Raw genomic sequence first — 13,004 nt, 5'->3', positions numbered from 1 at the left:
GTTGTCTTAAAATAGTTCTAGCTCAAAAAATATACTTTGTATTTGAAATCTTCTAGATCCATTAGATTGGTGAGAAAATTTCCCATTGATTGATGTCCACACATGTTTCAGCTAATGAGGTTAAGTACAGGCCCGTAGCCAGGATTTTGTTTCGGGAGGGGCTTAAAAAAAATTGCATAAAGCTTTTAATTCTGACAATTTGATATAGTCACTAGAAACTAAATTAAATTTTGAAAAGTTCATAATGAAATCAATTCCAAATCAAAGACAATCCTAAAAATATGTTCATTGTCACAAGAAAGGTTATAGTACTTACTCTCGTTACAACAAAGTATATTCTAGAGTTCACAGTATTTATGCGCTAACCGAATATGACAATGCTTGACGGTGCTGGAAAACACTAGGTGTTCCAAGCTACACCTTTAAAAGGCGTAGAAGATGCTAAACCGAAATGAGTAGAAAAATATCCATAAAATGTTCGAACGCAGAGAATGTCGAAATTCGTACAAAATCTTCTGATTTAGCAAGCGATTTGTAGATGCGCAGAGACGGTTCAACTTCTATTTTCTTTGTCTGGTGTTCTGCGAGTATTACCAGTTCCAAGGCATCATGCTAACACAATTTTTGATATATTCTATTTAAATGAAACTATTTTCAAGACTAGCCTTGGTCGGGTAGATTAGAACCCCAGTTAGGAAGGATTTTTGGTAATCAATAGGATCAAAATATAAATTTAAATGATTAAATCAACTGAAGGAAACTGCCCACAATTTAATTGATTAAAGAAAATTGTCTACAAATCGAATGAAAACACTGATTACTAATATCTTCTAATTTTCCTTCAAATCGCCAGTCGCCGTGCATGTGTCGTTCACCGTGCAGTTTCAAAATCACGAAATTTAAAGAACTAGCTCCCTAAATCCATCGGAGAGATCCAGATCCCAAATCCTTTCGTTTCATCGTTTTATTGAAACATTCCAACTAAAGTTGAATCAAAATTTTAAATACACCGTAAGTTGATCATATAACGTGCACTGGTGCCAAACAAATGTCCTCAACTACTTATTCTCGTTTTGTTGGTAATAGCAAATACAAATTTGTATTTGGTAATAGTTTTATATTATTTCTAAATTGTGACGTATTTAGATAGGTATTTTTACGGTGACTATGAGGGCGGTTTTCATTTTGATAAAAAAAAGGATTTGAAGTCACGTCAAATCCACCTAAACGCACGGTAACTGGGGACTTGACGGTACGTGAAATTTGTTAAATGTATTACCAAAAGAACTAGAAGGTCTACCTTCTGATGTCGCAAAAAGCAGAAGCAAAAAAAATTGCTACGCTATAGCAGGCTACAGGCACCAGTGAATCAAGCTAGCTATTGTTCTATATCAGTACACATACAAATTGTATCGTTGCCCCCGGCTGCGGAGTAAAATGAGTTTGCCAAATGAAGCAAAAGTGCCTGTGCTACGGGATAACACGAACAGTTAAGGAAGTGGAACAATTAGTTAAAGTGAAAATGGAGCTTAATCTCGCTGAAGTTACCTACATTCAGCTACATCACGTAAAAACTGTGTTTTGATCACGTTTAGAAGCTTAGCACAGGCCGAAAACTTTATTGCAAAGAACAACATGCAACACGAGGTCGAATTTAATAACACCAGAATCAAGATCCCCGTGCATATGGAAAACGACATGGTGGACGTGCGTATCCATGATTTGGCCCCGCGCACGAAGGAGGATTTCATCAAACAAATAATGTCGCAATATGGAGAAGTAGAATCTATTACGAATGACACCTGGAGAAATTTTTTCTCCGGCATTCCCAATGGCGTTCGTATTGTGAGAATGCGAGTGACTAAACCAATACCTTCTTACATGACTATCGAATGCAAATCACCGAAGGATGGCGTGACCTATAAGCAAACAACGCTAATTACATATCCCGGGCAGACCCCAACATGCCAATTCTGTAACTATACAGCCTACTACGGAAAAACATGCGCCGAAGCAACTAGTCAAAACTCATCTACTACAGCCAACTCTAACATGCAGCCACCGATACCTTCAGATAAACCTAAAACAACGATCCAATTACCCAATAATGCAGGTACAACGACCACGACAACCGCTCCCAAACCAACAACTAGCATCGCCAATAAAGAAGCAAATACCGATGAAGACGGATATACAACAGCGACCCATAAGAACAAGAAACAAATAAGAACCTCTGATCGTGAACAGGAAGAAAGCAGTACAGATGACGACATGGACGGGAACGATAACGCGAGAGAAGGCAGACTGAATGACCACCAAGCGGCCTCACCGCCAAGGAAAAAGATCTCAACACGCAGCAGCAAACTGCGTCAACAAGATCTGGCAGACCGACATTCTTAGAATTTTTTTTTTTACTTATTGTAAAAAAAATTAAAAGACCCACGGATCAGTTGTGCTAACGCATTGAGCCGTTTCAAATAAAATTTTAGATTGAAAAAAAAAGAAATATTATAAATATGAACAAGCTCAATAATTTCAGCATCTCTTTATTCCGACATATGGACGGGTATACATCGCACTTACTTCACCTCTGTCGAAGAATAACGTAGGTGTAAGGCCAACTTTCTTTGATGATTTCTGTTGTTCTGTAGTTGAGTGCCCAGAAAATATAGAACAGCTGCTCTTGGGTCGATTTCAATTTATTTATTATTTTTTCTCTCTTTTTCTTCGTTATCTCTGCTCATCTCTCTCATTTTATTCCATAACGAACACAAATAAAACTAAAACATGAAATCGAAACATTAATCCCAATTTATTGACTGTAGACTCAACTAGTTACATCATTTTAGTCGCTCTCCGTGATAGGCTAATGATGTTTGTTCACTGTATCGTCAGGTCGTTTTTAGACTTACATGGACATTAATTGGAAACCATCGAAAGAGACAGAAATGCTGCTGCTTACAACATTAAGTTTATTATGATTGATTGACTAATATGTGGTTTAGCATCTATTGACATCCGTTGAAAAGTAAGGATAAAATCACAACAGATAGTCCTACCGCTACTATGTACGTTTCTGTATGTGAACAACATTAGTAATATACGACGGTATACAATTCTTGGGTTGATGAACACCTCAGAAAAACCGCTGTTTTACCACTTTTTGGCTTGTTTATTTTTTGGCATTTTTCTTGCTTATTGTTCGATTGTTTAAAATATCACTACTTTGCGGACTAATAATGTTTAAATACGGACCGCATTCTCCGCATAAAATGAAATTGAGTGTCAACAGAAATACTATTGCATTAAAATGACGCGAAAACAAAAACTGTCTTCTCGACTATATTGTCATCAACTAACGGAAATGTTTTTGTCTAGCACGCTTGAGTGAGATGCCTGATGTTTCTACTAAGCGTACAGTGCACTAACCTATTACAGAAATTCAATCTGCTTATGCTTTAACTAACTTTATTCTGGCTAATATATAACATAATATCTGAGTTTTGTTAGACACAACCACTAGCGATAAAGTTCTCATTTTGGGACAGTTTTTGAGCTCACTTTTCTATAAAACTTCTGCAATTTTATTATATATTTCGTTTATTTTATTCGGTTCAATGCATTAGCTAAATGAAGCCTTGTGTCTTCAATATATTTCCATGATGTGAACAATGAAAGTGATAAAACGTAAATGGTTGTCCTACAGATCTCGTGCGAACAACTAGCGATTGCATGTGGAGAACTATTTACTAGGCTGAGAAATATTTTTCCTAACCAACAATGTCGCGGTGGTGTTCATTTCTATCTCGTACACTTCCTTATCATCATAGTGGTTACTGCCATGTCCATGTTCGCGAATTTCTGACGGGTCACGAGTGTCGACTTCCTCAATGATGGTGCCGACCGTTGATTTTGAGATACTAGACGCAGTTTTTGCCGTCAATATTATCCGAACAGCAGCCAAAATTTGGCAAATGTTTGTTTTTCAGGAAATGGTTTTGGAGACTATGTATATGCTAAGATATAATGTGTAAAATAATACTATCGCATTCAGTTTTTACGTGCAGGGTCAGGTTGGAGGAAATATGTCTGTTCACCTAGATTTTCACCACAAAAACACCAATTAATATACTTCCTAGATGTGTCCTTTATAATGAATACCATTTTTTCCAAATGTGACAGGAATCTTTTAATAGCCACGGTGCAAGTAAGTGGTATCAGATCTTGTAGCCGAGCATTGATTTTCTCATCGTCCATATATATGAGGATCAACCACATGTTACAAGTTGCTATGCAAAATGACTGGTTTCGCCTGGGCTAATTTGTTAAATGGCATCAGCACTGAACGCCTGACATGGTTAAACTCGTTAAAGGCGATGTTCGTAAGCATAACCTCCATAATCACCTTCAGCAAATATTTCACATCATTAATGTTGCTCCAGCCAAATACGGAGGCTATTGACTTCAGGTCTTTTCGCATAAGATCGATCTTATGCGAAAAGACCTGAAGTCAATAGCCTCCGTATTTGGCTGGAGCACTACTTCTTGCTTCTGCGACTCAATCATTCGACAGATCCCCGCAGCAAGAATTAAAGTAACAGTTTCGTTTGTCTTCCGACGAGTCACACAATATGAAGGGAACTGTTTTATCACACTCAGCATACTGAGTAGATATCCTGACCGCTGTCTTCGGTGGTTCGAAATAGCAATCTTCCTCACAATTCTCGCATTAATTTGTTGAAACCAAACAAGATACAATTTTTTTAAGAGTCACCGAAAAACATGTTGTTTCTTAAATTTATTTTTGAAAATTTTCGGGGGGGGCTTTAGCCCCCTAGCCCCCCCTCTGGCTACGTGCCTGGTTAAGTAACCTTTAAACAGTATTTTTTTTTTAATTTATCAATTTTGATCGATTTTTCATTCATTTCGCGAAAATTTTAATAGTTAACATCACCATTTTAATAATTCAGATTGTTAGGCTTGAGGAGCTGCATAATTTATTCTTTGACATGATACATTTATCTTTTCTTGTTTTCATGAGTTTGGGTTATTAAACTTGGATATTTTTATCTCATTTTCACTAATACTAGCTCTTATTGAAAAAGTAAGGCACTTATTGTATCTTTTCGTATTTTTATTCGAAAGCCAGGATAATTTTGCAGAGAAAAAAGTATTAATACATTTCAGTTAAGTGAATTAAGTGTTCTTTAAGAAGTTAATTAGTTTAAAGTTAATGTTATTATTAGCATTTTCGTTATTTTCTTAAAATAGTAAATAATAACATCTCCATTACTATCATGGAATAAATCCATCTCAGCAAGTTCTACAACTTTTTCTTTGACGCCATTCAATTATCTCTTTTAGTTTCAAAGCAAAATCATTTTTATCACCTCGTTTCATATGCAAAAACAATGATTTCGAACCCACTAAATTTGTGGTGAGGTCATGTTGTGTTAACTATTAAATTGCAGCGAAATGAAAAGCGATAGGGATAAAGTGTCTAGTAACGAGTTGTAGAGAATGTTAAGGGGCACCAAATAAACAATAGTAACGACAAATTTATTTGATTAATAATTAGAATAATTTCAAAACTCTCAAAAAACACTAATTTTGAGTTATTTTATTAGTAAAAAGTCATTTAGCGCTGTGACGTCCCTCGGACGAGCGCACCTACTGTCGCACTACTCTGGTAGTCGACATCGATATTGCCGATCGATCGACGCGAGAAGTGTCAGAGAAACGGAAAGAAGGAGGAAGATAAAAGGAAAAAAGAAGTTATATAGAGTGGTCACATGCAGTGCTGTGCTGATCGGAGCATCGATTAAAATTATTATTAATCTCGTTGTTATGAATTATTTAAAACTAGTTTAGCCTAAAGATCAGGTAGTAGATGAACTTACCAACTACAATTTATAAACTAAAAGCATTATTTCTTAGACTATATATACAACTTAAAGCTAAAGGTAAACCTAACCTAAAAGCTATTTAAGTTACTTACAAAACTACAGGTAAAATTATATAACTAATCTAAAAAATACAGAAATAATAATGAAATGTACGCATAGACAGACATCACGATCAAGGCCAGGATCCACGATCGTTGGGAAACATAGAGCGGGAAGATTGACTAAACGTGAGTAAATATTATACACATTGAACTATATTTAGAGCAAACTGTATTTTCGCAGGATATAAAAATATCTAAATACACGGATATTAGTGCATCTCGGAAAATTGTCTTCGTTCCCTCCGAAACCGAACAACTTTTTATATCGTTTACCAACGAGCGATGTCGGATCCCGGTATGGATGCTGCTAGCAAAGCCAAAGGCACCTCTGGTGCGGTTGTCGTAACGTCCACCCCCACGTCTGTACACCTTTCGGACACAGAGCATAAGACCAAACCGTCGGTTAATAGCTGTACATTGTGTAATAAGCCGGATGACGATCATATGGTGCAGTGCGATACGTGTGATGTGTGGAATCATTTCTCATGTGCGGGTGTTTCTGAGAACGTCGAGGAGTGCAGCTGGATATGCTTGAAATGCGCTACCGTGAAAGCAAAGAAAGGCACCAAGTCTCGACGAAAGAACACCTCGAAGCAGAAATTGACGAAAACGTCACGGAAAACAACAGTTCGGGCAACAACTACAAAGACGGCGAAGAAGGTAACCTCTAAGGCGGAGCGGAAAAGTAATGTTGGTGGTGCGGATGCGAAAGGCGAAAATGTTCCAGTCGTAGAAACCATAAGTAAAGATTTGGAGAAGCCGACGAAAAGTCGGACGTTGAGTAGAGCGGACTCAGTGACATCGGCAGCGTCGCGAAAATCCATCAAAGCACGTTTAGATGTGGAACTGCGGAAGATTAAAGCCGAGGAAATGTTGATGCAAGAAGAGATGCGGCTTATGAGAGAGTTTTCGAAGAAGAAGTTTGATGTTTTGAAGAAGATGGCTGATTTCGATAGTAGCGACGAATCCGCAGGGGACCATCAACATGAAAAAAGCAATAAAAACAAAGTGCAAGATTGGCTAAAGCACTCTACGAAGAAGGAAGTGGAAACCGATGGCACCAGCGACAGAGAAACGTCTGAAAGTGACAGTGATTCGGATTGCGATACGGAAGTTTCATCTTGTCTACAAGCCAATGATGCAGATGGCGAAGAAGTGCAATCCGATGAAGAAGAATATGGGATTAGTGCACGATCAGTGTCAAAGCGGCGACAAGCGTTATGCAGCAACAAGCGACTTTCTAAAAGTGAGGTAGCTGCACGTCAAGTTGTTCCTCGTGAGCTGCCCAAGTTCAACGGCAATCCAGAGGAATGGCCAATGTTCCTATCAACGTACGAAGATACCACGGCTATGTGTGGGTACACAGCAGCCGAGAACATGATTCGCTTGAGAAACTGCTTGAAAGGAGATGCGTTTAATGCAGTTCGTTGTTTCTTAATGCGACCAGAAACTGTAGGAAAAGCGATCAGTGCGCTGAAGTTGCGATTCGGTAGACCGGAAACGATTATCGAGTATTTGAAGGAGAAGATTATTGCGATATCACCCATCAAATCGGATGCGATGGAAAAGCTGGTTGACTACGCCTTGGAGGTGCAAAACCTTTGTGCCATAATACAAACTTGTGGCGGAAAGGAGCATATGTGTGATACGACTCTGTTGAGGGAACTTGTCAAGAAGCTACCATCGCAAATTAAACTGGATTGGGCGCGCTACAAAAGGACTAAAACGAAGGTGACACTATCCACATTCAGTCGTTGGATATACACCCTAGCAGAAGACGTGAACGTGGTATTCGAGCCTCAGTGTCGATCTAGCAGGACTCAGGAGTCCCGAGAAATCCGGAAAGAGCGATACGTCAACACTCTCGCCGAAGTTCCTACCGAGGATGGCAGAGATATGAACCAATCCATTCATTCTACTCAAAGCAGTCAGCCGGGAACCGAAGGAAATAAACCCTGTCCAGCATGCAGAGGGGATTGCAAATATCTGGGGAAATGCAAACGTTTCCTGGAGCTGTCATACGAAGCAAGATGGGCAACAATTCGTGGATTTAACTTCTGCCGCAAGTGTCTTAGGCAGCATAGAGGTGGTTGCAATTCTGGGGAGTGTGGAAAGAACGGCTGTACCTTTAAGCATCACATTCTGCTCCACAAAGATTTGCTTGAAACATCTGCATCGACTAGTGTTTCTAATCAGAATGAAGAACGCAATGTTAATACGCACCAGTCCAGTACAGGCCCCGGTTCCTTCCGTTACCTGCCGGTAACACTATTTGGAAACGGGGTGCAGATGAAGTGCCACGCATTCTTAGATGACGGATCAGAGTTAACGCTCATCGATCAGCAACTTGCCGAAGATCTGAAGCTCTCTGGGAAGGCCCATCCACTCTGTCTTAAGTGGACTGCAGGTACTCATCGTTACGAATCTGGTTCACACAGTGTCAACGTTGAAATAAGCGGACAGGAAAGAAAGCGAACGTTACTACAAGATGTAAGAACAGTCGAGGAATTGCAGCTACCTTTCCAGTCGTTGGATATGACTCAACTAACGGAGAAACACGGATATCTGCGTGGAGTACCTGTGGAATCTTATTCCAATGTTCGGCCGCGAATACTAATCGGTTTGAAACACGCCAATATTATGCTCGTTCGAAAAAGTCGTGAAGGCAGAATGGGTGAACCTATTGCTGTAAAAACGAACCTTGGTTGGACCGTATACGGTGGTTGGACATCAAAGAACTGCATCAATATCAGTCATACTTACCACGTCTGTAGCTGTAACCAACAAAGTGTTATACATCTAAACCAGATGGTTAAAGATTACCTTTCCCTTGAAAATTCGGTGGTTATACCGACGCAATTTGAACGACTGTCGAAGGAGGACAAACTAGCCATGTCTTTACTAGAATCCCGCACACACTTCAATGGAGAACGTTATGTAACGGGGTTGCTGTGGCGTTCTGATAAAGTTCGATTGCCAGATAACAAAACAAATGCTATTCGCCGTTGGAGATGCTTGGAGAAACGCCTGGAGAAGGATAAAGAGTTGTCGAAAATATTGGACGAAAAAATCAAGAACTACCAATCCAAAAACTACGTCCGTAAACTTTCCACAGAAGAACTCTCACGAAAGTACGAACGGGTATGGTATCTGCCCATTTTTCCGGTATACAACCCAAACAAACCTGGCAAGATCAGGATCGTGTGGGATGCTGCTGCATCAGTATATGGAACCTCCCTAAATTCGACACTCCTCACTGGTCCGGATCAGTTAGCGTCGTTGGTGGGTATCCTGTATCAGTTTCGCGAGCATCGAATTGGTCTCTGTGCCGATATATGCGAGATGTTCCACCAGGTGGGGATCATCGCCGAGGACCAGCAGTGTCAGCGCTTTCTTTGGCGCGATAGTGAAGAACATGGTGAACCAAGCACTTACGTCATGCAGGTTATGACCTTCGGGGCGAGCTGCTCCCCGGCCACAGCGCAATTTGTGAAGAACAAAAATGCCGATAGGTTCGAAGGCGAATACCCAGAAGCAGTGACGGTCATTAAGGAAGGACACTATGTGGATGATATGGTCGTAAGCGTCGAAACAGAGCAGGAAGCAGTTGCGCTGGCTGAATCAGTCCACTTTATCCACAAGCAGGGTGGATTCGAAATTCGCAATTGGGTTTCCAACTCACCGCTGGTATTAGCCAAAATGCACGAACAGCAATCAAGGGAAAAGGATCTGAACATATGTGCTGAACTGTCGAACCAGAAAATCCTCGGAATGTGGTGGGATACGCAGGACGATGTATTCAAATATAAGATCTCCTGGGCGAGATTTGAGTCAGCCTTGCTTGATGGAAGCCGCTGCCCTACTAAACGGGAGATACTTCGGACATTGATGACCATTTACGATCCTCTAGGTCTCATTGATCATTTCTTGATCCTGCTAAAAATCTTGCTTCAAGAGGTGTGGCGTGCTAATGTGGAATGGGATGTAGCTATCCCCACCAATCTGTACGAGAGATGGCGTGACTGGCTGCGTCTGCTGCCAGAGTTGGAGAAGCTGCGTATCCCGAGATGTTACCGGCAGTTTACAAAGGCGACAGAAGCTGATGCGATTCAATTGCACATTTTTGTTGATGCCAGCGAAAGTTCCATGGCAGCGGTAGTGTTTTTGCGATTTGCGAATAATGATCAGATTGAGTGCTCTTTGGTTGCAGCCAAGACACGGGTGGCGCCGTTAAAATACACATCCATTCCACGTTTGGAACTGCAGGCTGCGGTTCTTGGATGCAGACTGGCAGCTAACGTTACAAGAAGCCTTAAAATGAAGATCTCCAAAAGAACGTTCTGGACAGACTCGCGAAATGTTCTTTGTTGGTTGCGAGCCGATCACAAACGGTATAGTGCCTTCGTCGGATCGAGAGTCAGCGAAATTTTGGAGTCTACGGATATCGTCGAATGGAGATGGGTTCCAACACGATACAATGTGGCTGATGACGGGACCAGGTGGCGCGAGCATCCTGATTTATCTTCGGAAAGCAGGTGGTTTAAAGGTTCCGCATTCCTGAGGCAGGCAGAAGTGGAGTGGCCCATACTTCCACAAAAATCCCTTATCACGGATGAAGAAATGAGACCTAGTGTGCTATTGCACTTCCTAGCTCCTGAGGCGGTAATCGATGTAAATAGATTTTCCAATTGGCGACGTTTGCTTGCTGTGACAGCATACGTGTTTCGTTTCTGCGCGAACGTTCAACGTCACCGCAAAAGGGATTTATTTTGCAGTGGACCCTTATCACGGGACGAACTTCGCAGAGCGGAAGAATACCACTTTCGGCAAGCGCAACGAGATGTTTACCAAGACGAAATTGCAGTGCTGGAGACTAAAGATGCGGTGAAGCGGATTTCGAAAGCAAGCTCTCTCTACAAGCTAAGCCCATTTATAGACGACAGTGGTGTCATGCGGATGCGAGGGAGAACTGGGGTGTGTGCATACCTCCACAACGATGCGAAGAATCCGGTTATACTGCCACCGAAACACTGGATCACTTCGTTAATCCTTGTGCATTACCACGAAATGTATCTACACCGTAATTACGAGATTGTAGTTAACGAGGTACGGCAAAAATTCAGTATTTTTCGCCTGAGACAAGCACTTATATCGATTCGCAAGAACTGCCAGCGGTGTAAGAATCGCGACGTTCTTCCTCAACCGCCGGAAATGGCAGACCTACCCGCAGCCAGACTATCAGCATACACGAGACCATTCGCGCATGTAGGGGTCGATTATTTTGGACCGATTGAGGTGGCTGTAGGTCGCAGGGTCGAAAAGAGATGGGGGGTTCTGCTGACCTGCCTGACAATAAGGGCAGTGCATATAGAGATAGCCCACTCCTTGACGACAAGTTCCTGCATTATGGCTCTGAGGAATTTCACGGCACGAAGAGGTCCACCTATCAGCTTCTATAGTGACAGAGGGACTAACTTCATAGGAGCCAAACGGGCGCTGCAGGACATCTACCAGACGATCGACTACAATCAGTTGATGCGTGAATTTGTCACACCAACTACTGCATGGCAGTTCAATCCACCGGCATCACCCCACATGGGCGGAAGTTGGGAGCGTCTCATCCAGTCGGTCAAACGGAACCTTGCTGAAGTTTTGAGAATGCGGAAACCCACTGACGAGGAGTTAAGAAACGCACTGACGGAGATTGAAGGGGTACTTAACACGCGCCCTCTTACTCATGTTCCTATCGAAGACGAAGCGGAGGCTGCACTAACACCCAACCACTTTCTGTTGGGTTCTTCTGATGGGTCGAAACCGTTGACCTTGCTTAATACTGACGTTTCTACAATACGTAGGGGACATCCGACTTCTCAATGGCTTGCCAACCTTTTTTGGAAGCGTTGGATCAAGGACTACCTTCCGGATATTACGCGGCGCACCAAATGGCATGAGAAGGCGAAACCTCTTCAGGTTGGTGACATTGTCGTCATCGTGGATCATGAGCATCCTAGAAACTGTTGGCCTAAAGGACGGGTCATCGGTGTAGTAACCAGTGGAGGACAAACTCGCAGAGCTACTGTGCAAACCGTGCACGGAATCTACGAAAGGCCGACTGTCAAGCTGGCGGTGCTAGACGTTAGGCGCGAGTTGGAGGAAGAGGAACCGAAGTGTACGGTCCCCATACCGGGGGGGAGTGTGACGTCCCTCGGACGAGCGCACCTACTGTCGCACTACTCGACTACACTACTCGACACGTGGTCGACATCGATATTGCCGATCGATCGACGCGAGAAGTGTCAGAGAAACGGAAAGAAGGAGGAAGATAAAAGGAAAAAAGAAGTTATATAGAGTGGTCACATGCAGTGCTGTGCTGATCGGAGCATCGATTAAAATTATTATTAATCTCGTTGTTATGAATTATTTAAAACTAGTTTAGCCTAAAGATCAGGTAGTAGATGAACTTACCAACTACAATTTATAAACTAAAAGCATTATTTCTTAGACTATATATACAACTTAAAGCTAAAGGTAAACCTAACCTAAAAGCTATTTAAGTTACTTACAAAACTACAGGTAAAATTATATAACTAATCTAAAAAATACAGAAATAATAATGAAATGTACGCATAGACAGACATCACGATCAAGGCCAGGATCCACGATCGTTGGGAAACATAGAGCGGGAAGATTGACTAAACGTGAGTAAATATTATACACATTGAACTATATTTAGAGCAAACTGTATTTTCGCAGGATATAAAAATATCTAAATACACGGATATTAGTGCATCTCGGAAAATTGTCTTCGTTCCCTCCGAAACCGAACAAGCGCACTTAACAAAAAGATATTTGTACATACATCGAAAGGCAATTTTCTCAGCTTTCCAATGAAATCTTGGAAATAACGATATAAAGCATATTTTTGAGATTAGAGTCTTTTAAGCACTCGCAAGTCGATTACAGGAAAAGTTTAGCAATGAAATTACAAAGAAATGAG

General features: G+C 41.4%; 1 protein-coding gene across 1 annotated transcript; it reads left to right on the top strand.

Annotated features, from left to right (window-relative positions):
• The first annotated feature begins 6,877 nt into the window (after positions 1-6,877).
• On the top strand, positions 6,878-12,053 carry LOC131688258 (uncharacterized). The gene is made up of 2 exons (XM_058972445.1): positions 6,878-11,801; positions 11,863-12,053. Exons 1-2 carry the CDS (start codon positions 6,878-6,880, stop codon positions 12,051-12,053), a joined length of 5,115 nt encoding a protein of 1,704 aa, XP_058828428.1.
• Positions 12,054-13,004: the final 951 nt, after the last annotated feature.

This window comes from Topomyia yanbarensis, chromosome 3 (genome assembly GCF_030247195.1).
Source record: "Topomyia yanbarensis strain Yona2022 chromosome 3, ASM3024719v1, whole genome shotgun sequence".
Lineage (NCBI taxonomy): Eukaryota > Metazoa > Arthropoda > Insecta > Diptera > Culicidae > Topomyia > Topomyia yanbarensis.
This window is presented reverse-complemented; position numbering and strand designations above follow the sequence as displayed.